Source organism: Ovis canadensis, chromosome 2 (assembly GCF_042477335.2).
Source record: "Ovis canadensis isolate MfBH-ARS-UI-01 breed Bighorn chromosome 2, ARS-UI_OviCan_v2, whole genome shotgun sequence".
In the NCBI taxonomy this organism is placed as follows: Eukaryota; Metazoa; Chordata; class Mammalia; order Artiodactyla; family Bovidae; genus Ovis; species Ovis canadensis.
In genome coordinates, this window is record NC_091246.1 from 140,262,921 (window position 1) to 140,289,516 (window position 26,596).

Consider the following 26,596-nt stretch of genomic DNA (forward strand, 5'->3'; position numbering starts at 1 on the left):
TAGCTGTCGTCTCAAGTTGGGCCAAGATGTCAGTGTTTTCACATTCCCCATTGGTCAGTCATTGGATGTGCGCTGCCCTGTAGAGGGTGACTCTTAGGCAAGGCCATTCTCTTTTGTTAGGAGTTCATGAAGGGGCTAACAGCTGAAGGCCATCTGTTGACAATACTCTTAACAGCTCAGTTATTAATAGTATTAATAAGATCCATTGGAGAAGGAAATGGTAACCCACTCCAGTGTTCTTGCCTGGAGAATCCCAGGGACAGGGGAGCCTGGTGGGCTGCCGTTTATGGGGTCGCACAGAGTCGGACACGACTGAAGCGACTTAGCAGCAGTAGCAGCAGCAGATCCATTAAAAGAGGATCAGAGTGGCATGTAACAGATGAACAAGTATGTAGAGTAACATGAACTCCCAGTGGCCAGTACCACAACACAGCCTCCTAGATCAACTTTCGGCACAAACACCTTCATCAAACATTAGTTTCTATGTCTAGAGTTTGGTTGATGATCTATGAAGTAGGGAATTTGCACAATCTCAAGACTATGCCCTGTTAACCTAACCTGGAATGGTCTGAAAGAAGGAATCAGTCAATAGTGATGAAATTACCCCAACTCTCCAGCAAGACCCTAGGTGTCACAGTCTGTTTTGTGTGTTCAAGCCAAGAAATAGGCATTTGACACATTCAACCTTGCAGCTCAGACCGCCATGTTGTTATGCTAAAGAGAACCAAACATGGCTTTGTTTAGGAACTGCTTCTCCTTTTCTCAATCTTGTCTGGAAGGGATGAACAACAGTCTTTTAACATGAATCCCTGTCGTAAATATTCAATTGGAAGGAAGGAGTTTTGACACTAGCTCTGGTTTATCCAGTGGTCCAGCATTGCCCTGAGTGTGTTTGCTCAGTGGGAACTCTCTCAGTCTACTTCATTCTAGTCAATCTGGTTTTCCCAAGATTTGGATCATGTTCTTATCTCCCTCCACATGCTGTCTGGGATCTTGTTTTCATCAGAACCTAAGTGATACCAGCCATTGAGTATCACCAGCATAGCTTCCGCTCAGAGAATCTTGCCACAGGATCCCAGTTCACCTTGCCTGATACCTTAATTTGGATTTTGTGATTTGGACTTCTGGTCCAGCTTCCTTGAAAACTCATCAAGTCAGTTCTCCAACCCCTGCCCCTTAAGTAAAGTTTAAGCTTACTCTCATCTCCTCATAGACCCCACACTGTCGAGGGTCCAAAATAACCACTAGAAAATTGTATGGTCTATGACATTTAGAAGCCTCTTAGAGGGATGTTTCCAAAGTACAGACTTCAGGAATCAAATTAGTATAAGTCAACTCTAGCCACGTAGAGATGGCAGACTTTAACCCACAATTTCCTTGGCCTCTTTTCTTCCCAGGTCTCGGTCTTTCCCCCACAAGCAAGGTTATTTTACTTCATACATCAAGGAGTATTCCTCTAGACACACCAACCCCTTTGCTAGAACATGACTAAAGACGTCGCTCAACATCTCAGACGCCCTTGGGGCTTCCTACTCAGGTTTGGTTTCCTGTCTGATTGGTATTCCTTCTGCAGTTAACTGACTGCACACAATCAATAGTCGACATTTCCCAGGCTCTTTTGGATAACTCCAGCTCCCCCAAAACTCTGAGCAGTGGCTTTGTCCAGATAAATAATAATACCTTAGCCATTTAAGTAATTAAGATAAATATCTTAACCATAAATGATATGTATACTATGCATACCTGTATAATATTATAACAAATGTAATGTTAAATAAAATGTCTTAACCACTTAATAATATCAATAATGTGAGTAATATCTTAACTGTCTGATACCAATATTGTAAATAAATCCTAGCCATTTAATATAAATACAATTTATATAAATCATAAATAATATCTGAACAGTTTATACCAATATTATTCATTTGAAAGGGACTCTGCACAAATTCGTACAGACTGAAGGTAGAATAGTGGTTGCTGGGGGCTGCATGCGGTGACAGGAGGAGTTATTGTTTAATGGGTACAGAGTTAGGGGTGATGAAAACGTTCTGCAGATGGACAGTGCGATAGTCGCACAACAATGTGAATGTGCTTAATGATTCTGGACTGTGCCAGTCAGTCAGTCCCATCACTCAGTCGTGTGCCACTCTTTGCGACTTCACAGACTGCAGCATGCCTGGCCTCCCTGCCCATCATCAATTCCCAGAGTTTACTGAAACTCTTGTCCATTGAGTTGGTGATGCCATCCAACCATTTCCTCATCTGTCGTCCCCTTCTCCTCCCGCCTTCAATCTCTCCCAGCATCAGGGTCTTTTCTAGTGAGTCAGTTCTTTGCATTAGGCGGCCAAAGTATTGGAGCTTCAGCCTCAGCATCAGTCCTTCCAATGAATATTTAGGACTGATTTCCTTTAGGATGGGCTGGTTAGATCTCCTTGCAGTCCAAGGGACTCTCAGGAGTCTTCTCCAACACCACAGTTCAAAAACATCACCTCTTTGGAGCTCAGCTTTCTTTATAGTCCAACTCTCACATTCATACATGACTACTGGGAAACATAGAGCTTTGACTAGACGGACCTTTGTTGGCAAAGTAATGTCTCTGCTTTTTAATATGCTGTCTAGATTGGTCATAACTTTTCTTCCAAGGAGCAAGTGTCTTTTAATTTCATGGCTGCAGTCACTATCTACAGGAATTTTGGAGTCCCCCAAAATAAAGTCTGTCACTGTTTCCACTGTTTCCCCATCTGTTTGCCATGAAGTGATGGGACTGGATGTCATGATCTTTGTTTTCTGAATGTTGAGTTTTAAGCCAACCTTTTCACTCTCTTCTTTCACTTTTGTCAAGAGGCTCTTTAGTCCTTCTCCACTTTCTGCCACAAGGGTGGTGTCATCTGCATATCTGAGGTTATTGATATTTCTCCCAGCTATCTTGATTCCAGCTTGTGCTTCCTCCAGCCCAGCATTTCTCATGATGTATTCTGCATATAAGTTAAATAAGCAGGGTGACAATATACAGCCTTGACGTACTCCTTTCCCTATTTGGAACCAGTCTGTTGTTCCATGTCCAGTTCTAACTGTTGCTTCCTGACCTCCATACAGATTTCTCAGGAGGCAGGTCATGTGGTCTGGTATTAGTGGGTAGCTGTTCCCTTCTCCAGGGGATCTTCCCAACCCAGGGATCAAACCCAGGTCTCCCACATTGTAGGCAGATTCTTTGCCAGCTGAGCCATCAGGGAAGCCCTCTGAACTGTATACTTAAAAATTATTACAATAGTGAATTTTATATTATGTATATTTTACCACATTTTTTCAAAAAGGACTCTGGAAACTAATATTTTTCTTTCACATCACTCCTAGTTAGTTACCTTGGTTGGAAGGGGACAGATATTCACTCAAATCCCCACAATTATGGCTGTTTATTGTAAGACTCAGGATGGAGCCAGAATCTCATGACAGTCAAGGAACGAGGATCAGGTTGGATGAGAAACTGCACTGCAAAAGAGAGCTGCGACTCTTCCCTCGAGTGCTCCATCTCCACAGGGCTCAGCACTCTCCCTCTCCCTACTTCTCCTCACACTTCTTGCTACTCCTCCCACAAAAGACTGGATTTCTCTTCTCCATCTTTTCTCCTTCTCATAGGTTCCTCTTAATTATTGTCTTGGGCTTCCTTGGTGCCTCAGACGGTGAAGAATCTGCCTGCAATGCGGGAGACCCAGATTCGATCCCTGGGTCAGAAAGATCTCCTGGAGAAGGAAATGGCAACCCACTCCAGTATTCATGCCTGGAAAATCCCATGGACAGAGGAGCCTGGCGGGCTACAGTCCATGAGGTTGCAATGAGTCAGACACGACAGCGACCAATACACTAATCATTGTCTCAGCCTCTTTACAGCTTAGCTTCCTCATACCTGGCTTTGCTCTTGGCCTCTATTGTGCATTGTACCCCCCTCTCTACTTTCATACCAGCTCCTACTGTTACCCACCTCATGTTCTATTTCCCAGATTGGATTCCCACAAGCGAGCCTATGATTGGACCAGCTTGTAGTAGTGCTTTTTGAGCCAGGTCACCCTATAAGCTGCTCTCCAGTCAATATTTTGGCTCCCTCTAGTGCAATCAGCCATATATAGGAAAGGAAGATTTATATGGTACAGAACATGGCCGCTTCATCTCCTCTTTAGCAGAGACCGTAGCTATAATTGACACTGTGATAGCCATGTCCAGTACAACCTCATTCCCCATATCTTCACTCCTTATGCTGTGGATGATAATCCCTTTCCAGGCACCCATGGCAATGGGTCAATGACATATCTGGGTCCATGACATCTTTGACACCAGTAAATTTCAGGAATATCTCTACTATCAGATGGAACTAAAGACCAGATCCCTGACTTATGTTAGCTAGAAGCCCTCCTTGCTTTAGGGATCACCAGAGAGCACACCTCAGGTGAGAACACATAACCAATTTGAAACACTTAGCTTGACTTTAGGACACGTTTTTACCCCCTGCTGGTTAATTATTAGGTTCCTAATGTTGGCATAACATAAATCCGAAAACTCCTTTGGACAAATATATCATTTTTAATCAGCAAATTATTTTTAGTTCTTGGTTTTGGTCATTAAGTTCTAATAATGGCCCATAGCAAATGTACTAAGTATTAATGTTTTAAATAGCACATAATCACAATTTATTGTGCAGGCAACATGCTAAGGAAAATATTCCTCCCAGTTGGAGATATGGGAGGCGCTTCCTTGAGACATCAGATGTGGCTGTCTGAGTCCTGTAGAGCAGCCTGAGTTATCAGCTGGCTCACCTGCAGCTCTGCAAGGCTTACAGCTTCTGGACAGCAGAACAAGCCGAAAAGCTGCATTGTGGGTGCCCCCAAGTGGGTACATTTTGATGTGCATGCTGAGGATTTTCTGGCCAGCAACTCTAGCATTAGGTCATGTCTGGGGAAGGTTTTTAAAGATGGGAAAAAGCTATATTTTGTGTATGTTTTTTAGCATGCACCTCTTATAACCTAGTATTTACTGAAATAATATTTAATACTTCAGGTTATCACAGATCATTTATTTTCTAACTAATATCTTATGGGAAAGGTTTCAAGTTATAGCCATATAAGAGTGTGGAAGTGAAGATGATGGACTTTAATGTCAGACACAACTTGACTTTGAACACTCAGTCCCTTATTACTTGTATGACCTTGGGCAAGCTACTTAATCCCCCTAATCATAATCGTCTCATTTTAAAAATGGGATTCAGGAGTATTTGAAAGAGCATTTATCTTATAGGTCATGTTTTATAATATGGACAGTGTCTGACACACTAGAAGTGCTCAGTAAATATTATTTTTGTTTATAGACAAAAATAGTTCTGTATGTATACAAAACAATATTTGCATATATATGTGAAATAAAGTGTATTTATTGAGATATGTCAAGGAGCTCCCCAGTGCCTTTTTAATAAGTTCCTTTCCTGGTCAGTCAGACATAGGAAATTTCTGTAATTTATGACTGAGAACTGAGCAATGTATCTGGTTATGGCAAGATAAAATGAATGAAGCTGACCTGGTTCCTCAAAAATGTCAGTGTCATGACAGACCAAGAAAGGCTGAGGAAATGTTCTAGATAATAACAGATTAAAAGACAGTGACTAAATACAATAAGTGACTTTGGACTGGGTCCTGTATGAGAGGGGAAAAATTTCCATAAAGGACCGTATTGGGACAACTGATGAAACTGAAGCATACGATGTAGGTTAAATAAAAATATTTTGTTAATGATAAATTTTCTGAATTGATTGCTGTGATTATGTAAGAAAATCTTCTTGTTCTTAGGAAATATGCAGAGAAATATTAAGGGACATGATGTGTGCAACCTGCTCTCAAATGATTTAGAAAAAATAAAAATATAACATTTGTGTACATATACAGATAGATATAGAGACATATTTATGTATAAAGATAATACCATACATACACCATACATGTATACAAACAAAAGGAATAAGAGAGAATATGAAAAAGTGTAGAAAGTGATAAAATTGGTGCCAGAGTAAAGGGTTAACAGTACTTCTTTATTCTCTTTTTGCAATTTTTCTTTAATACTTAAAATTTTTAAATTTAGGTGAGTTTTTTTTTGCAAAAAATATTTTTAAAATAATGAAGTAGTTTCTTCCCCAAATATGAGCTACCTATCCAGTATTTTGACACAAACCCACAAAATTATTGCAAATTATTTGGCAAACAAAGTATGCTATATGTTAAAGGGCTATCTTACACCCTGAAGAACCCTAGAACATGTTAACTGATTCCTTTCAAAATTGAGAAATAGAGCATAAGTGTTGTTATGAATAAGAAAAATTATGAGCTGTAAGAGCTCAAAGAGACCTTAGAGAACACCTAGAAACAGGCTTTTTTCAAACAAAGAAATCACCCAAATTTCCTTAAAGATTTATCACCCACTCTAAATCACTCTAACTCATTTCCTGATCATTTAAAATTACCTATATTATAATAGCCAGGACATGGAAACAACCTAGATGTCCATCAGCAGATGAATGGATAAGAAAGCTGTGGAACATATACACAATGGAGTATTACTCAGCCGTTAAAAAGAATTCATTTAAATCAGTTCTGATGAGATGGATGAAACTGGAGCCGATTATACAGAGTGAAGTAAGCCAGAAAGAAAAACACCAATACAGTATACTAACACATATATATGGAATTTAGGAAGATGGCAATGACGACCCTGTATGCAAGACAGGGAAAGAGACACAGATGTGTATAACGGACTTTTGGACTCAGAGGGAGAGGGAGAGGGTGGGATGATTTGGGAGAATGACATTCTAACATGTATACTATCATGTGAATTGAATCGCCAGTCTATGTCTGACGCAGGATGCAGCATGCTTGGGGCTGGTGCATGGGGATGACCCAGAAAGATGTTCTGGGGAGGGAGGTGGGAGGGGGGTTCATGTTTGGGAATGCATGTAAGAATTAAAGATTTTAAAATTTAAAAAATAAAAAACTAAAAATTAAAAACAAAAAAAAATAAAAATAAAATTACCTATGATTCATTATTCTGAAAACTGTAATAAAGGGAAAAAATTAACAATTTATTCTGCCTTTTCTATCCTAACTAATACAAGATAATAAAAATAGTTGCCATGGGAAAGATTTTCCTTGTAGAATAATCCCAGCTAATAAGTGAAGAAGAAAAGATTGAAAAAGACCATGGCCATGTTTCAGTCCTAATGAAATAATGGATCTACGAAGTAATCATCAGTTCAGCTCAGCTCAGTCGTTCAGTCGTGTCCGACTCTCTGTGACCCTGTGAATTACAGCACGCCAGGCCTCCCTGTCCATCACCAACTCCCAGAGTTCACCCAAACTCATGTCCATCGAGTCGGTGATGCCATCCAGCCATCTCATCCTCGGTCGTCCCCTTCTCCTCCTGCCCCTAATCCCTCCCAGCATCAGGGTCTTTTCCAATGAGTCAACTCTTCGCATGAGGTGGTCAAAGTATTGGAGTTTCAGCTTCAGCATCAGTTCTTCCAAAGAAATCCCAGGGCTGATCTCCTTCAGAATGGACTTAATTGGATCTCCTTATGGTCCAAGGGACTCTCAAGAGTCTTCCCCAACACCACAGTTCAAAAGCATCAATTCCTCAGCACTCCGCTTTCTTCACAGTCCAACTCTCACATCCATACATGACCACTGGAAAAACCATAGCCTTGACTAGACGGAATTTTGTTGGCAAAGTAATGTCTCTGCTTTTGAATATGCTATCTAGGTTGGTCATAACTTTTCTTCCAAGGAGTAAGCGTCTTTTAATTTCATGGCTGTAATCACTGTCTGCAGTGATTTTGGAGTCCAGAAAAATAAAGTCTGACACTGTTTCCCCGTCTATTTGCCATGAAGTGATAGGACCGGATGCCATAATCTTAGTTTTCTGAATGTTGAGCTTTAAGCCAACTTCACTCTCCTCTTTCACTTTCATCAAGAGGCTCTTTAGTTCTTCTTCACTTTCTGCCATAAGGGTGGTGTCATCTGCATATCTGAGGTTATTGATATTTCTCCCAGCAAATCTCCACTATTCATCTCCAGAATTTTTTCAGCATTCTAAAGAGACACTCTGTAACCACTAACAACAACTCTCCATTTCCCTTCTTCTCAGTCCTGGTAGCCTCTACTGTAGTAATATTTCCTATCTCTACAAATTTGCCTATTCTAAGTACATCATAAAGGAGGAATCATACAATATTTATCCTTTTGCATGTGCCTTATTTTTACTGTTTTTAAATTTCATCCATGTTATTGCATGTATCAAATTATTTTGCTGAGATACAATCATTTTTTTCAGTCATAATTTTTGTTTCTATTTTTAAAAATCTCAATTATCTAAAGCCTACTTCTGTCTCTCTTTTTTTGCAACTGAAGTATAGTTGATTTACAATGTTTGAGGTATACTGTAAAGTGATTCAATTATATATAAATTATATACATATTCATTTTCAGATTCTTTTCCATTATAGGTTACTACAAAATATTAAATATAGTTCCCTGTGCTATACAATAGATCCTTGTTGTTTATCTATTTTATATACACTAGTGTGTATCTGTTAATCCCAAATTCCCAATTTACCCATCCCTATATCTTTCCCTGAAGAACTATGGATGGAGGCTTGTAGCATTGTCCAGGAGGAAGTGACCAAAACCATCCCAAAGAAAAAGAAATGCAAGCAGGCAAATGGTTGTCTAAGGAGGCTTTACAAACTGCTGAGGAAAGAAGAGAGATCAAAGGCAAGGGAGAAAGGGAAAGATATACCTAACTGAATGCAGAGTTCCAGAGAATAGCAAGGAGAGATATGAAGGCAAAAATGAACAATGCAAAAAAAATAGAGGAAAACAATAGAATGGGAAATCTTCAAGAAAATTGGAGATATCAAGGGAACGTTTCACACAATAAAGGAGAGAAACAGTGAGGACCTAATAGGAGTGAAGATATTAAGAAGAGGTGGCAAGAATCACAGAAGAACTGTACAAGAAAGTCTTAATGACCTGTATAACCACAATGATGTTGTCACTCACCTAGAGCCAGACATTGTGGAATGTGAATTTAAGTGAGCCTTAGGAAGCATTACTGTGAACAAAATTAGTGGATTTGAGCTAGTTCAAATCCTAAAAATGATACTGTTAGAGTGCTGCACTCAATATGTCAGCAAATTTGGAAAACTCAGCAATGGCCACAGAATTGGAAAATGTCCATTTTCATTCCAATCCCAAAGAAGGGCAATGGCAAAGAATGCTCAGACTACCGTAAAGTTGCACTCATTTCATATGATAGCAAGGTTATGCTCAAAATCCTTCAAGCTAGGTTTCAGTAGTACATGAACTGAGAACTTCCATATCTTCAAGGCGGGTTTCAAAGAGGCAGAGGAACCAGAGATCATATTGCCAACATTCATCGGATCATGGAGAAAGCAAGCAAGTTCCAGAAAAAACATCTACTTCTATTCCACTGACTATGTGAAAGTCTTGACTGTGTGGATCACAACAGACTGTGGAAAATTCTTAAAGAAATAGGAATACCAGACCACTTTACCTGTCTCCTGAGAAACATATATGCAGATCAAGAAGCAACAGTTAGAACCAGACATGGAACAACGGACTGGTTCAAAATTGGGAAAGGAGTACCACAAGGTTGTATATTGACACCCTGCATTTCACATGAGTACATCATGTGAAATGCCAATCTGGATGAATCCCAAGCTTGCTTGTGATTGAAATCGAGATTACTGCGGAAAATATCAACAACCTTTGATATGCAGATGTTACCATTGTGATGGCAGAAAGTGAAGAAGAGCTAAAGAGCCTCTTGATGAGTGTGAAAGAGGAGAGTGAAAAAGCTAGCTTGAAACCCAGCATTTTCAAAAAACTAAGATCGTGGCATCCAGTCCCACTACTTCATGGCAAATAGAAGGGGGAAAAGAGGAAACAGTGCCAGATTTTATTTTCTGGCTCCAGAATGACTGCAGATGGTGCCTGCACCCACAAAATTAAAAGACACTTCCTCCTCGAAAGGAAAACTATGACAAACCTAGATAGCATACTGAAAAGCAGAGATGTCGACTAGAGTGAGGAGGTTGTGGTGTCAGTCAGTTCTAGGCAATTTAAGCGTCAGCCAGGATGACTGAAGTTGTTTGCAATGATCATCTGGGGAAGAAGGTCTTCATTTCATGCAATTCTGATGACACCATTGGGGACCTTAAGAAGCTTATCACAGCCCAAACTGGCACCCATTGGAACAAGATTGTATTGAAGAAGTGGTACATGATTTTTAAGGACCAGGTTTCTCTGGGGGACTATGAAATCCATGATGGATGAATCTTGGAGCTTTATTATCAGTAGAGCAGAATTCCTTCTCCCTGCCCTTCCCTCTCGTCCCACACTAATATGGGTGCTTGTTTTTGGAAACTCATGTTAATAAAAACTTAGGGACTGCAAAAAAAAAAAAAAGAGAGACATCACTTTGCCAACACAGGTCCATAGAGTCAAAGATATTTTCTAATAGTCATAGATTATTTTTCTATAGTGAAAGACTATTTTTCTAATAGTCATGTACAGCTGTGAGAGTTGTACCAGAAAGAAGGCTGAATGCCGAAGAATTGATGCTTTCATACTGTGGTGCTGGAGAAGACTTGGTACTTGAGAGTCCCTTGGACTGTATGGAGATGAAACCAGCCAATCCTAAGGGAAATCAAACCTGAATATTCATTGAAAGGACTGATGCTAAAGGTGAAGCTTCAATACTTGGGCCACCTGATACAAAGAGCTGACTCATTGAAAAAGCCCCTGATGCTGGGAAAGAATGAAGACAAAAGGAGAACAGGGTGGCAGAGGATGAGATGGTTTAATAACATCACTGACTCAATGGACATGAATTTGAGCAAACTCCAGGAGATAGCAGAGGACAGAGGAGCCTGGCATGCTGCAGTCCATGGGGTTGCAAAGAGTTAGACATGACTTAGCTACAAAACAGCAATACTCCCTTTCCCCATTAAGTTTGCTTTCTATGACTGTTTCTGTTTTGTACACAAGTTTACTAGTATCACTTTTTTTTGGATTCCACATATACGTGATATCATATGATACTTGTTTTTCCCTGTCTGACTTGATTTCATTTAGTATGAGAATCTCTAGGTCCATCCATGTTGTTGCAAATGGCAATATTTCATCCTTTATTATGACTAAGTAATATTCTGTTGTAATATTCCATTTATGAATGGATAAAGAAGGCATATCTTCTTTATCCATTCATCTGTTGATGGACACTTAGGTTGCTTCCATGTCTTAGCTATTGTAAATAGTGCTGCTATGAACACTGAGGTACATACATCTTTTCGATTTAGAGCTTTCTTCAGAGATATGCCCAGGAATGGGATTCCTAGATCATACGTATCTCTATATTCCTTAGTATTTAAGGAAACTTCATGCTGTTTCTCATAGTGGCTGCACCAACTTACATTCCCACCAACAGTATAGGAGTGTTCCCTTTTCTCCACACCTTCTCTAGCATACATATCCCATTGTATGGGATACACCACACTTTGCTTATCCATTCATTTGTTGATGGACATTTGTATTATTTACACCTTTTGGAATATGCTGAAGAATGCTGCTATAAACAGATGTACAAGTATCTGAGTCCCTGCTTTCAATTATTTTGAGTATATACTTAGAAGTGTAATTGTGGATCATATGGTAATTCTTTATTTAGCTTTTTAGAAGAGACATCACATTGTCTTCAACAGCAGCTACACCATTTTACATTCCAATGATCACTGCACCAGGATTCCAGTGTGTCTGCCGCCTAATCAACTATTGTTATTTTTCATTGTTTTGGATCATAGGCTTTCTTATTGGTATGAAATGGTATCTTATTGTGGTTTTGACTTGCATTTCCCTAATGACTAGTGATGTTATATATCTTTTTATGTGCTTATTGGCCATTTGTATATCTAGTTTAGCAAAACATCTATTGAATTCCTTTTTTCATATTTAGATTAGGTTGTTTGAGGAGTTTGTTGTTTAGTTGTAAGAGTTCTTTACATATTCTGAATATTAATACCTTATCAGAGATATGATTTTTAATATTTTCTTCCATTATGTGGGTTGTCCTTTCACTCTCTAGATAATGTCCTTTGATGCATATATTTTTTTAATTTTGATGAAGCCCAATTTATCTTTTTCTTTTGTTGCCTGGCTTTTGGTTTCATATCCAAGAAATCATTATAATATCCATTGTCATGGAGATTTTTTCTAAGGGTTTTATAGTTTCAGAGCTTACATTTATGTCTTTGATTCATTTTGAGTTAATTTTTGTATAAATGTATATGGTAAGATTTGTATATGGTATAAATTATATGGTATAAATGTATATGGTAAGATTTGCAGTATTTCACATGCAAATATCCAATTTTCCCAGCACTATTCATTGAAAATAAGATATAAATTTTTAAGAAAATTAAAAACTCTATTCATGTATATCAATATCCCTATATTCTCAGATGCTCAGTCATGTCCAATTCTTTCCATGTAAAAATATAGTGAAAGTTTGCAACTCCATGGACTACAGCCTGCCAGCCTCCTCTGTCCATGGAATTACCCAGGCAAGAATACTGGTAGCTATTCCCTTCTCCAGGGGATTTTCCCCACCCAGGGCTTGAACCCAGACCTCCTACATTGCAGGCAGATTCTTTTCCATCTGAGCCACCAAGAAAGCCCAGAAAGGAACACACTATACTGTTAATAATTTTTAAGGAGGAAACCAATATTAGGGAGGAGGATAAACAACAGTTATAATTTTGCTGGCTATAATTTTATATTGTTTAGATTATTTATAAGCCTGTAGTTATACATTACTTATATTATTTTGGAAAGACAATTTTAATGGGATTCTTTTCCTGATGGTTTTTAAGAGAAAATTGGTTGGATGTCAAAGCATGTGATGAGTAAGCCAAAAGGGTTACTATTCTGGTAGGTTAGAGGTCCAAATTAAATAAAAACTCCAAGGCAAGAGAACTGTAATGTGGGAAGGAATTATCAGATCTCAAGAGAAATACTATTTGTCTAGATAATCTTGGAGCAACGATAGTAAATAGAGACACTTAACAAAACTTGGTCCTAATTCTTAACACTGCACTTAGTCTGCCCCCCCCCCATTTGTTCTGTTTTTAACCTTCAGCTGAATTTGAGTAGCATGTATTTTGTTGACATATATAAGAGGTAACTGAACACTCAGAAGTCCCCCTGTGCTTTGCCAGGCAAAGCGGCCAAAGTCACAAGGGTGGGATGCATTGAGAGAGTAGCATGAAAACCTATAGAAGACCAGAGGATTTTAATAGCAACGTAGTAGGGAGCCAGGGGGGGAGAAAAAGGCTTTTAATTTTACCTTAATTACTACATATTTTATTCTAGAATTCTCAGCAAAGAAAATCCTTATAGAAAGCAGGCTCACAATTTTATAAAATAAATAAATAAAATGCCGGTTGAATGAATGATTGACACATGAATCTGAAGGGAAAAAATGTGAAAAACTAAATAAAAGAGTAATACGAGAGTTGCTTGGCGGTCAAGGTTAGGATTCAGTGCTTTCACTTCCACGGCCCAGGTTCAATCCTTGGTTGGAGAACTGAGATCCCACAAGCCGCATGGCATGTATGTGTGTGTGTAAATGTATATATACACACACATATAGCTGAAACTGACAATATACCTTCCTATCACATAAAAGAATACAAGAAACTCCAACCAATATATAGATAAGAAGGTGTGCACACCCACATCCACACATACATGATGCTTTAAAACAGGAATAGCCTTACCATGAATAGATTAGAGTTTGAATATAATTTGAAATATATTGGATAGGGCTACTGCCTAAAAGTACACCCAAGCCCATCACCAAGAACTGAAATTCAACATTTAATAATACTTCCCTTTGGTTTCATTAATGCAGGTGCCACAGAGGGGATAATATAATACATTTATCAGTTATCATAAATTAAAACTTTTCTAACATATTGCTTTTTTAATTGTTGAAGTTCATGCTTATGGTAACATATCAAATAAGGCAGAGGTAAGCATGCATATCCACATGTGAAGAAAATTTAACAGTTTCTCCTTTCCTTCTCCAATCTCATTGCTTAAAAATGGAGTGAGTGCCTATAAATAGGTAAAGCAAGTTCTAGGCTATGTAGAACTAGCAATAAACAAAACAAAGTCCCTGCTCTCATATCAGTTCAGTTCAGTCACTCAGTTGTGTCCGATTCTTTGCGACTCCATGGACTGCAGCACGCCAGGCCTCCCTGTCCATCACCGACTCCTGGAGTTTACTCAGACTCATGACCCTTCAGTTGGTGATGCCATCCAACCATCTCATCCTCTGTCATCCCCTTCTCTTCCCACCTTCAATCTTTCCCAGCATCAGGGTCTCTTCAAATGAGTCAGTTCTTCGCATCAGGTGGCCAAAGTATTGGAGTTTCAGCCTCAGCATCAGTCCTTCCAATGAATATTCAGGACTGATTTCCTTTAGGATGGACTGGTTGGATCTCCTTGCAGTCCAAGGGACTCTCAGGAGTCTTCTCCAACACCACAGTTCAAAAGCATCAATTCTTTGGAGCTCAGCTTTCTTTATGATCCAACTCTCACATCCATACATGACTACTGGAAAAACCAGAGCTTTGACTAGATGGACCTTTGTTGGCAAAGTAATGTCTCTGCTTTTTAATATGCTGTCTAGGTTTCTCATAGCTTTTCTTCCAAGGAGCAAGTGTCTTTTAATTTCATGGCTGCAGTCACCATCTGAAGTGATTTTGGAGCCCCAGTAAATAAAGTCTGTCACTGTTTCCATTGTTATCCCATCTATTTCCCATGAAGTGATGGGACCAGATGTCATGATCTTAGTTTTCTGAGTGTTGAGTTTTAAGCCAACTTTTTCACTCTCCTCTCTCACTTTCCTCAAGAGGCTCTTTAGTTCTTCACTTTCTGCTGAAAGTGTGGTGTCATCTGCATATCTGAGATTATTGATATTTCTCCCAGCTATCTTGATTCCAGCTTGTGCTTCCTCCAGCCCAGTGTTTCTCATGATATACTCTGCATATAAGTTAAGTAAGCAGGGTGACAATATACAGCCTTGATGTACTCCTTTCCCTATTTGGAACCAGTCTGCTGTTCCATGTCCAGTTCTAACTGTTGCTTTTTGATCTGCATACAGATTTCTCAGGAGGCAGGTCAGGTGGTCTGGTATTCCCATCTCTTTAAGAAGTTAGAGTCTAATGTGAGATACAAACAAACCGGCTATATATGATGCCAAGGTAACAATAACAGCCATGGAGAAATATAAAGTTAGGTAAAGGATCCAGGAAAGCCACACTTAAGAGGTGCCTTGAGCAAAAACTTGAATGAAGTGGAGGTTAAGCCAAGAAAACATAAGGTGTTCCAAATTAAGTAGCAAAACATGTAGTTCTACAGGGCAGTATGGTTGGGGTGCTGGAGGAACAACAAAGGGGCCAGGGAGCATGAAGCTGATGATCAAGGAGTTGTTTGTTCTTTTTATCCATTTCTGGACTCTTTGTACCTACAAAGAGTAAATTGTGGTTATGCTACCAACTAGGTACAGTAGAATTCATTTGTTTCCATTTGTAGGAGATTTAATTTTCTTTTCACCTTTTTAAATGAGTTGCATGGTTCCAAATCCAAATCCAGAAAACAAAGTATATTCAAAGAGGGTTAGCAGCAGCAGCAGCAGCAGCGTCTATTCCTGTTCCCTTCTATCCATTCCTTCTCATATTAGGAATCATTTTTGAACCTTCTATTTTTAAAACATAGGAAATGTATTTGTAACTCTCTCCCCTTCTTAGCTGCATTCGCATTCCTTCTCCGCTTGTGAGGTAAATAGTAGCAGACTATAAAAATATGAAATACATGATGGATTTGCGTGTCACCCTTGCACAGGTGCCATGCTAGTTTTCTCTGTATCATTATAATTTTGGTATATGCACTGCTGAAGCAAGCAATAAGTTAGATTTTACATGGGTAAGAACTCAGAAGCAGAAACTATCTGGAAGAGATAGCTTCAGTAGCTGTTGCCATGGAGAGCCTAATGTAGCCACAAGATGCCAAGAAAGTACAAGGTGCGGGCAGAGAGAGTCAGTTGCCCACTGACAGACCAGCGGCTTTGAGAACAAAGTCGAGGACTAATCACCGACAGACCTTGCCTGCCTCACAAGCCAGCCAGGGCCTATTCTGCTTCTGCTCATGCCCCATTTCTGCCAGTATTCTGCTGTATCACGTGTGCTGTGTGTGCTCAGTCATGCGTGCATGCACGTGTGCACGTTCAGTCGCTTCAATCACGTCTTAGTCTTTGCTGCCCTAAGGACTGTAGCCCTCCATTCTCCTCTATCCAAGGGATTCTCCAGGCAAGCTCAGTTGTGTCCAACTCTTTGTGGCACCCTAGACTGTAGCCCACCAGGCTCCTCTGTCCATGGGATTCTCCAGGCAATGATACTGAAACGGGTTACCATTTCCTTCTCCAGGGATCTTCCAGACCCAGGGATCGAAACTGCATCTCCTGCAACGGCAAGTGGATTCTTTACTACTGAGCCACCTGGGCAGCCCCTTTGTATCATAGAACAGGTCAATAAAGGGCTCTATTGTTTTGTGTTTTTTTTTTAATAAATTCTTTAGGTACATAAGACTATAAATACAGAATCCTTCTTAGGTACACACACAGAATGTTTATTTGAACAAACTCATGCCACAAATTTAAAAAAAAGAAAAGAAAATGTTCCTTGAGTTCTCTAAGTTTGAACTTTGCAATACAAGTAAGAAAAAGAAATTCTAGAGGTCATTCCAATTTGTCCCAACAGCCTAAAATTTTAGTTAGAAGAATAAGTTTTTGCAAATTACTTCAACCATACTAAGTACCTTAGTTACTACTGAGCAAACATTTATTGAGTGACTACTATGTTTAATACTCTATGTTAGCTGCTGTGGAAGACATAAACATGAATTAGGCCTAATTCCTGCCCTTAAAAATCTTACCATCTCCACTAGTTAGTAACTTATGACTCTCAGCTAGAAATCCATGCTTCTTTGCCTTGTTTCTATTCTACAACTGGACCCTATAGGCATTTCCGCTATGACAACTGGCAGAATGTTCGGCTTGGCCAATAGAGGGTGCTGGAAAGACACTGTGAAGCCAGACCAAGAGGAAGGACTTTCCTTTCTTCTTCAGGTGGATTGGCTTGCAGCAGAGGCCTGGTTGTGTTCACCTCAGCAGTCCTCATGGTTCACTGTGCGGGCCCTGCCTCCAGCAAGTTTCTTCACCACAAGTGGACTGTGGACTGCAAGTTCCTGTGACAGCGATGCCCTCGCCTCTAGATTTCTAAATTCCTCCTTACTGTTCATTGTTCCTCAGCCAAGGGTAGCAGCTATTCTTATAGTTCCTGCTTCTGGACCCTTTAGAATCTACTCTCCCATTTTTAGTAGTTAGATACCTTTTACTGGTTAACAAAGTTTATATCAAATTTTCCCTGTTCAAATTACTAATATGATTTCTGTCTTGTGGTTGGTCCCAGCAGAAATACCTAGCAGATAAGGGAAAAAAGACAAATGTAAGTTAATGTAAATTCTCTGAGAGAATAGGCCACTATAATCACAGCCCCAAATCCAAAAAAGTTCCAGGTGTAAATCTATGGAATTATGTATCAGTTTGGATTGTGTTCAGCTGCACATAAGAGAAAACTGACTTCAGTGGCTTGACCACATAGATTGACTTTCTCCTGTACCATGAAGTCCATAAATAGGCAGTTAAGGGCTGCTGTAGCTACTCTAAAAAGAAGTTAACTCAGACTCCTTATTTATTTATGTTTTAATTGAAACATGGTTGATGCATAGTAAAGTTCCAGGTGTACAACATAGTGATTAACAATTTTTCAGGATTATGCTCCATTTACAGTCATACAAAATATTGGCTATATTCCCTGTGCTGTACAGTATACCCTTGTAGCTTATTTATTTTATACATAACTGTTTGTGCTTTTTCATCCCCGACCCCTGTCTTCCCCATTCTCCTTCCCCTCTTCCCAGTGGTAACCACTAGGTTGTTCTCTGTATCTCTGCTGCTGCTGCTGCTAAGTCACTTCAGTCGTGTCCGACTCTGTGCGACCCCACAGACAGCAGCTCACCAGGCTCCCCCATCCCTGGGGATTCTCCAGGCAAGAATACTGGAGTGGGTTGCCATTTCCTTCTCCAATGCATGAAAGTGAAAAATGAATGTGAAGTCGCTCAGTCGTGTCCGACTCTTCGCGACCCCATGGACTGCAGCCCACCAGCCTCCTCTGTCCATGGGATTTTCCAGGCAAGAGTACTGGAGTGGGTGCTACCTTGTTTTATTTTTATATTCCACATATAAGTGATATAATATAGTATTTGTCTTTCTCTGCCTGACTTATTTCACCTTGTATAATGACCTCCAAGTCCATCCATGTTGTTTCAAATGGCAAAATTTCATTCTTTTTTATGGTTGAGTGTTATCTGGCTCCGTTTCTTTCCCAGCTTCTCCATACTTAATGTGTTGCTTCTGTAATCATGGTTGCAAGACTGCTGCTTCACCTCCAAACACTGGGTTCATATTCCAGGCAGGAAAAAGAAAAGAAAAAAAAAATAAACCAGTTGCCTCTAACTTCTTTCCAAGCATTCTTAGAGGCACTGCCAAGTAACTTCAACTCACAAACCACTGATAATTCCTAACTGTAAATGAGCCTGGGAAGCTCAGTATTTTTTTTAACTGGGAGCAGGATCCTGTAAGTAAGAGAGAAGGGGAGAATTAAGCTGAATAGGTAACTAGCAGCAGCTGGCATATTAATTGGAAAAGGAGTAAGTTACTTACTTCGAGATGGGTTAGAGTCAGCAGAGGAACATGATCTCATATTTATATATGTATTCATTTTCTTTTAATATTAATGATCAAGCAGTAGATTAGATGAGATGAGTAGCAAAGTCACATTGCACAGGAGCATGCAGGATAGGGAAGGATTTATTTAGAAATTATAGTTCATACTTCTTTTTACTGCCCCATTCCTTTCTTCCTCATGCCATCATCACCCAGTTATCAGATATTACCTAATTCTAATGTCCCACAACTTAACATGATTGACTCCACAGTCTAAGAAAAAATGTAGACAGGATTAACTACTTATGACTAACTTATTATTTGACTTTCTCTGTGTCTCTGTCTCTCTGTTTTAAACACGCGTGCACACACACACACACACACCGTTCTCAAAGGTAGAACATCTGTTCTTTGAACACCTAAAATTCTTTGTAAATAGTTAAACTCTAACTCACAGAACCCACAAAGGATCTATTCTCTTCTAGGCCAACTCATCTGCTCCTTGACATGCTGACACATGTTAGGAGGGAGTCTGGACACAGAGGGTACCTCTCACTCCTATAGGCAACTAACCTATATGCACCATGGAAGTGAGACTGTTAGGGGGCCTGGCTTTTCTCCTGCCTCTTCTCAACAGTTACTGCTACTGATTTATGGCTGGAGAGGAAGGGCTTTTCTCTAAGCCATTTCCATACACAAATTCATTTAGAATAATTTTTCCCTTAAGATAATCTATTACTGAAGTATAAGGCCTGTGATGATTAATTTTATGTGTCAACTTGACTGGGCACAGGAGTATGTATATTAAACATTATTTCTAGTGTCTGTGAAGGTGTTTCTGGATGAGATTTTTTTTTAACTGGAGGATAATTGCTTTATAGTGTTGTAGTGGTCACTGTCATACATCAATGTGGATCAGTCATAATTATATATAATTATTTATATATACATATAAATATATATTTTTATATTTTACATTTTATGTATTTTATATAAATATATTATATAAATATATTATATATATATATAATATATATATATATCTCCCCTCCCTAGTGGGCCTCCCTCCCCACCAAGATCAGCATTTGAATCTGTGGACTCAGTAAAGTAAATTGCCCTCCCCAGTGTGGGAAGCCATCATCCAGTCCATTGAGGAATAGAACAAAAATCAGAGAAAGGAAGAATTCACTTTTTTCCTCCCTGTCTCACTACTGAAGTGGGCCATTCCATCTTATTTTCTCAGACTGGGATTTATATCATTGGCCTCAGTGATTCTCAGGCCTTTAGATCCAGTTCAATTATACCATCAGCTTTCCTGAGTCTCCAGCAATCAGTTCATGGAACTTCTCAGTCTCTATAACCACATAAGTCAATTAATTCCATATGGTCATTGTGTGTGTGTGTGTGCGCGCGCGTGTGCATGCGCATGCACGCGTGCAGGTACACACACACACTAAGTCGTTTTAGTTGTGTCTGATTTTTTGCGATTCTATGAACTGCAGCCCTCCAGGCTCCTCTGTCCATGGGATTCTTCAGGCAAGAACACTAGAGTGAGTTGCCACGCCCTCCTGCAGGGGATCTTCCATATCTCCTGCATTGGCAGGTGGGTTCTTTACCACTAGTGCCACCTGGGAAGCCTATAGATATATGTAAACAATAATGCTTAATATAATAATGCTCTGTGTTAGTCCAGGTTCTCCACAGAAACAGAACCAGTAGGATCCTGCCAAGAGAGGTCAAATTTTTCTTCCAGCTAGTTTTGTTTCTCTGGTGAACCCTGACTATGACACAGCATTATTGTTTCTTCAACTTTAGACATCAAAGGACATCTTACCACATACTTCAGGCAAGAACTGAGTGCTTCAGAAAATATACTAATAAGTTTTCCTTGAACTGCACATGTGAATTAACTCTTTTATGTGCTAAAGATTGAGCCTAAAATGATTAGCTCGCATGTGAGTTTGAAGCATTTGCCTCTGAAGCTGGATCAGTGTCTTAATTGCCTATGAAGTAGATCAGTCTTAACTCGTTCTTCAAGTTTTAGTTCTGAGGGCTTCTCCCCAGGATTACTGCTAGATGATACTGCACCGTTGTGCCAACTAGAAAAAAAGTGATCCTCTGGGTCCATGTTGTTTCAGGGCTCTAGGCCAAGTAGGTCAGATTTCAGTCCCTAGACATCCCTAGATACTTAACCTTTCATGTTGACTTGTACCACTTTCACAGCCACTTGTTAGAACTACTAAATCTGATTTACAGAATTCAAGACCTGACAGAAGTCCAGTAAGAGTGATTTTTTCCCTAAGATATTTCTGTATTCATCTGAAGCCCAAAGATACCCACAAATGTTAAAGTTGGGTCAGTTTTGAAAATACTCGGACTTTCTTTAGTCCCTGGCCCTACAGGAAAAAACATTTACAATCCCTTAATTCTCCCAATCACAGGGATGGGAGAAAAACCAACCTCCCTCTCTTTACCAAGAGGTAACTTTGTGCCCAAGTCACAAAGCTCTTAGATCTATTCATTTGCTTATTCTTTTGTGCCAGTACTTTTTTGGGGGGAGGAGCTTATTCCTTTGTCCCAGTATTATTTTGGGGGAGCTCCAAAATCACTGTAGATAGTGACTGCAGCCATGAAATTAAGACACTTGCTCCTTGGAAGAAAAGCTATGAGAAACCTAGACAGCATATTAAAAAGCAGAGACATTACTTTGTCAACAAAGGTCCATCTAGTCAAAGCTCTGGTTTTTCCAGTAGTCATGTATGGATGTGAGAGTTGGATCATAAAGAAAGCTGAGCTCCGAAGAATTGATGCTTTTGAACTGTAGTGTTGGAGAAGACTCTTGAGAGTCCCTTGGACTGCAAGGAGATCCAACCAGCCAATCCTAAAGGAAATCAGTCCTGAATATTCATTGGAAGGACTGATGCTGAACCTGAAACTCCAATACTTTGGCCACCTGATGCGAAGAACTGACTCATTTGAAAAGACCGATACTGGGAAAGAGTGAAGGCGGGAGAAGAAGGCGACAACAGAGGATGAGATGGTTGGACAGCATCACCAAATCAATGGACATGAGTTTGAGTAAGCTCTGGAGTTGGTGCTGGACAGGGAGGCCTGGCTTGCTGCAGTACATGGGCTTGCAAAGAGTCAGGCAGGACTGAGCAACTGAACTGAACTTGTCCCAGGTCAGGCCCACCTTCCCCCAGAAGATTATTCCAGACTTCTGGAACTCTTCAGATTCCTTTACAGAAATGTATTTTCACTTTCTGCTAAGCAGTGAATAAAACGTTTTCCCACAGAGTCCTATTTCACAGAGAAGAATGACCAGGAAGGGATCTCTTTTAGGAAAGAAACCTACCAACTGATAAAAGGCCAAATCTCATTAAGAAAGTCAACTGAAAGATTAAGTCCCACTATCCTGCGACCAGCTTAGATCAAAGGTGAAATAATCCGTTCGGTTCCCTCTCCCTGGGCTAGTTTTCAATATCTACTTTTTGTCTCTCCTTCACCCTTCTTCTGCCCGCCACTCCATCTTGGGGCGGCTGTCTCTGTCCTTCCGGACTGGTTACCAATAAAGTTGTTACAAAGTGACCTTGAGCGTTTTCCGGGCTGCACCCAATTCCCCGCCTTCTCCATCCGGGTGCTGCGGTGCGGATAAGAGCGGGACTGCGCGTGCGCGCCCAGCCCCATTCCTTCGACCTCTGCCGCCGCTGCCGCCGCCACCTCCGTGGAAGGTAAGCGGAGGGCGCGGAAGCTGGGTCTGGCCGCGGTGAAGCCGCGCCCTAGAGGGACCCATTCATTCTGCCGGCACCTCGTTTGGCGCTGGGCCCGAGCTGACCGCGTGCACGGGAACCCGAGGGACTTGGGTGGAAGTACGGGCCCTCGGAGGACACTTGACCTTAAGCCTCTTTGCCTCCGCAGAGAGGAAGCGGGAGAGGAGCCCACGTCTCCTGTCACCCAAGTCCTCTAGCTGCGCTGTCCCGAAGAGTGCAAGATGTTCGCCTGCGCCAAGCTTGCCTGCACCCCAGCTCTGGTGCGTAACCCAGACTGGGCCTGGAGCTCGAGGTCCAGACCTCTTGGCCCGGACGTCCACGTTGTTGAATGGGTCACCTCCGCGTGGAACTCACGGCCCTTTCAGGACAGTTCCCTCACGCCTCTTAACCTCTGTGTCTTTTTATCCCTTTCCTGGGGTTTCTTACTTAGCTCCTCCCCTCCACTCTGACTATGGAGAACCGCCGAGGCCTAGTTCCTAGTTGTCAGGTCCAGCTCGGTGTAGGTCAAACCCTCCTTGCTCCTTGTCCTGGAACGGCCCCTCCCCCACCTCCTCCGACACCCAGTTGGATCCGGGCACGCGAGGGTTAGGGTGCAGAGAAGGGTGGAAGGGGCCTCGAGGCCTACCTTCGCTACTGCTGCGGTCTCCATTACGATTTGTAGGTCAAACTCGATGCTGCAGAGGAACTTTGCCTCACCCTGTGTGGGCGGAGGCGGCTAGTGCAGGAGCCGAAAGTTTCTACTGCCTTTGGGGTGTTATTTCCAAAACCATTTTTGGGCACTTTGTGTGAAGATCTGGGGGGTTTATCTTAGAGAATCAGGTCTTGGTTCTGAAGGAATTTTCTGTGACCTTAGTGGACACTCAAGGGCAGGAATATGTCCTTATGGTCAGACTGTTTAAAAGATTGTTCTTCCACCAATGTGAAATTGTTTAAACTGCTTTTTAATTTTATGATTAATGGACATATAGGAATAATCTTAGAAATAGCGGGAGCTCATGTTAACTAATGGGCTATTTAAAATGACAAGCGTTTATAGTACTTGTTGATCCACTTATCAGAGAATGTGGGGTATTTATTGCTGGTTTTCTGATCTGAATTGTGGTACGACAATAACTGAAATTTTAAAAGCAATACTTACTCTTTCTAACTAATTGTTCTTAAAAGTTTTGTTCAGAGTATTACAAATACATTATGAATAAGTTCTAAAATTTCATTAACAGTTTTGTTAAAATTGCTTCATGCATTGAAACATGGTCAAATAGCCAGGATAAGAATCAATAGAGAAAAGTCATGATGTTTCTGACTCATTTTTGCAACTTGCCTTTTTAGAATTCATGGTGTGGGAAGGGTCCTTGAAGTCATATCTGTTGTCTTAATACATGGAATCTTTTTCATGAACAGATCAGAGCTGGATCCAGAGTTGCATACAGACCAATTTCTGCATCAGTGTTATCTCGACCAGAGAATAGGACTGGAGAGGTAAAATTAACTAATGCTACCAAAGAAGTTTTAGGGTCTTTATCAAAGCAAAGGGGGAAAACCTCGTTAATGAATAGTTTTAGGCAGGCCTTTCCACCCTTTCATGCAAAAAATTTGCAGAGGATGAGCCAATGAAGAATACTTTATCCAAAACTTAGTCACCTGAATTTTGGCCAGGAAGTATAATTAATATATATGTTTAAGTGTTTTCAGTTGCTGGTGTTTATTATTTTGATAACAACAGTTACTGAAGAGCCTACTCTATTAAAAAGCATATGCACATACACTTTCTTAATTTTCAAAGACCTTATGTGGTGTAGAACCTGTTGTTCCTTTTCTGCAAGACTGGAATTATTCTAAGCCCTAGAGTTTTCCATTGTGCCACACCATCTTCTATTCAAACTCAGCTACAAATATAGAGAAGTGGTTATCATTTTGACAGTACCATGATTAAAATTGCTAACTATGATTACTGATTTGACCTTTGCCTTTATTTCCTGCTCTCCAGGGCTCTACGGTATTTAATGGCACCCAGAGTGGTGTGTCTCAGTTAATCCAAAGGGAGTTTCAGACCACTGCGGTCAATAGAGACATTGATACTGCAGCCAAATTTATCGGTGCAGGTGCTGCCACAGTAGGAGTGGCTGGTTCTGGTGCTGGTATTGGAACAGTCTTCGGCAGTCTCATCATTGGTTATGCCAGGTAATTTCTATTGCCAAATAAATAGTTTGAAACATGTTTGAAATAGTTGGAAACTTAGAAAACTAGTGAAATAATAATAGCTACTTTCTATTAAGCACCTTTCTGTGTCTTGCATCACATTTTGAGTACTTTGTATGCATTATCACTGCTCCCAAAACCCCTTGGAGAGACTCCAGTTTACCTATTAAGGACTAGAGAAACTCTTTGTCTAAAGTCAGCAAGAGAGCTCATGCTTTAAAAAAATACCAGTTTCCATTTTATTATTTAAGACCTTTTATTTAAACTATCAAATCTTAAACATACTTTTATAGGGATAAGAAGGTCAGAATCTTTCATAATGGATGAAGACTGACCACTGACATAGGGAGATAATGCCTCCCTTTTCCCATATGATTAGGAATGAAGGGAAAGGAATGTCACAGGCAGAACCAAGAGAGATCTGGGCAGAACACTGTGCCAGTACTTTTGAGCTTACAAAGAACCCAACACTAATAATCTGGTTCTTTAACATCTATCAACCATGCTAAAATTTGAATAATATGATATGTGTTGTCTCTTTTAGAAACCCTTCACTGAAGCAGCAGCTGTTCTCATATGCTATCCTGGGATTTGCCTTGTCTGAAGCTATGGGTCTCTTTTGTTTGATGGTTGCTTTCTTGATTTTGTTTGCCATGTAACAGAAATTACTACTTGAAATGTTGGCATTCATATTAATTACGGATATAATTCTGTGTATCTTACTGTGACTCCGAAAACTGTAGTGTTGGTGTCATGGAAATGTCTGTTATTTCCAAAGTCATTTCATTAAAGATGAAAACTTTAATTTTTGCTGTGATTTGTATTTACCTAAATTTAAATTTAGATCATCACTGAGAAGAACGTGTATTCAGGCAGAGGCTGTATCAGTCCCTGATGATGGAAAATATGCTAATTAATTTTTATGGGAATTATTTTAATGTTTTGCACATTGTAAATTATAGGGCTTTAGTTTATTCATATAAAGGGGAAATGTTTGCTTTGAGCTTCTATGAAATATGATTAAATCAGATTAGTTAATTACTTAAGATGGTCTTATGTTTTGAAGGGCTAACATGAATTACAATACTTGGAAGCAGTATTACCTTCCAAGACTAACCTGGCTGGTCTTACACACCTGGATCTAAAAATAAATCATGTCAGGTTTTTAGGAATTGAAACTTTATTAAATGGGTGTTGAGATTAGGGAGGCAATTTTTGATTGTCAGTAAGTCTCACATTAAGCAATTGTGTGTCTGTAGTGAATCTTATCTGTCTTCTTAGAAGAAACTCAATATCAAAAAGTAAACTGAATTGGCTGCAATTTAAAGCCAAAAGTTGCTACAGCCTTGCTTATCTTTGGTACTAACAAATGCTTATAATAGGAGTCTTGGGAATGACAGCTGGTTCAGTTACAGGCTTCCCTGGTGGCTTAGATGATAAAGCATCTGCCTGCAATGTGGGAGACCCAGGTTCGATCCCTAGGTCCGAAAGATCCCCTGGAGAAGGAAATGGCCACCCACTCCAGTACTCTTGACTGGAAAATGCCATGGATGGAGGGGACTGGTAGGCTACAGTCCATGGAGTTGCAAAGAGTCGTACACAACTGAGCGACTTTGGTTTCTTTCGCTTTCAGTAGTAGTTTATTTGTAATACTATGTGTTGCTCAT

General features: G+C 40.1%; 1 protein-coding gene, 1 long non-coding RNA gene, 1 other non-coding gene and 1 pseudogene across 3 annotated transcripts; 2 read left to right on the plus strand and 2 right to left on the minus strand.

Annotated features, from left to right (window-relative positions):
* Positions 1-10,190: 10,190 nt before the first annotated feature.
* Positions 10,191-10,388, plus strand: LOC138434667 (ubiquitin-like protein 5 pseudogene; annotated as a pseudogene).
* A 5,586-nt stretch (positions 10,389-15,974) lies between these two features.
* Positions 15,975-16,079, minus strand: LOC138434823 (U6 spliceosomal RNA). Its single transcript, XR_011254901.1, has one exon. It is a non-coding gene; the product is annotated as a U6 spliceosomal RNA (small nuclear RNA).
* A 638-nt stretch (positions 16,080-16,717) lies between these two features.
* On the minus strand, positions 16,718-23,437 carry LOC138433853 (uncharacterized). Its single transcript, XR_011254490.1, has 3 exons — positions 23,356-23,437; positions 18,526-18,689; positions 16,718-17,653 (listed from the first exon to the last, which is right to left on the minus strand). It is a non-coding gene; the product is annotated as an uncharacterized lncRNA (long non-coding RNA).
* On the plus strand, positions 22,553-25,734 carry ATP5MC3 (ATP synthase membrane subunit c locus 3). Its single transcript, XM_069577186.1, has 5 exons — positions 22,553-22,691; positions 22,879-22,990; positions 24,132-24,209; positions 24,718-24,911; positions 25,474-25,734. The coding sequence occupies exons 2-5, from the start codon at positions 22,952-22,954 to the stop codon at positions 25,586-25,588; spliced, it is 426 nt and encodes a 141-aa protein (XP_069433287.1). The 5' UTR covers positions 22,553-22,691; positions 22,879-22,951; the 3' UTR covers positions 25,589-25,734.
* The last annotated feature ends 862 nt before the right edge of the window (positions 25,735-26,596 follow it).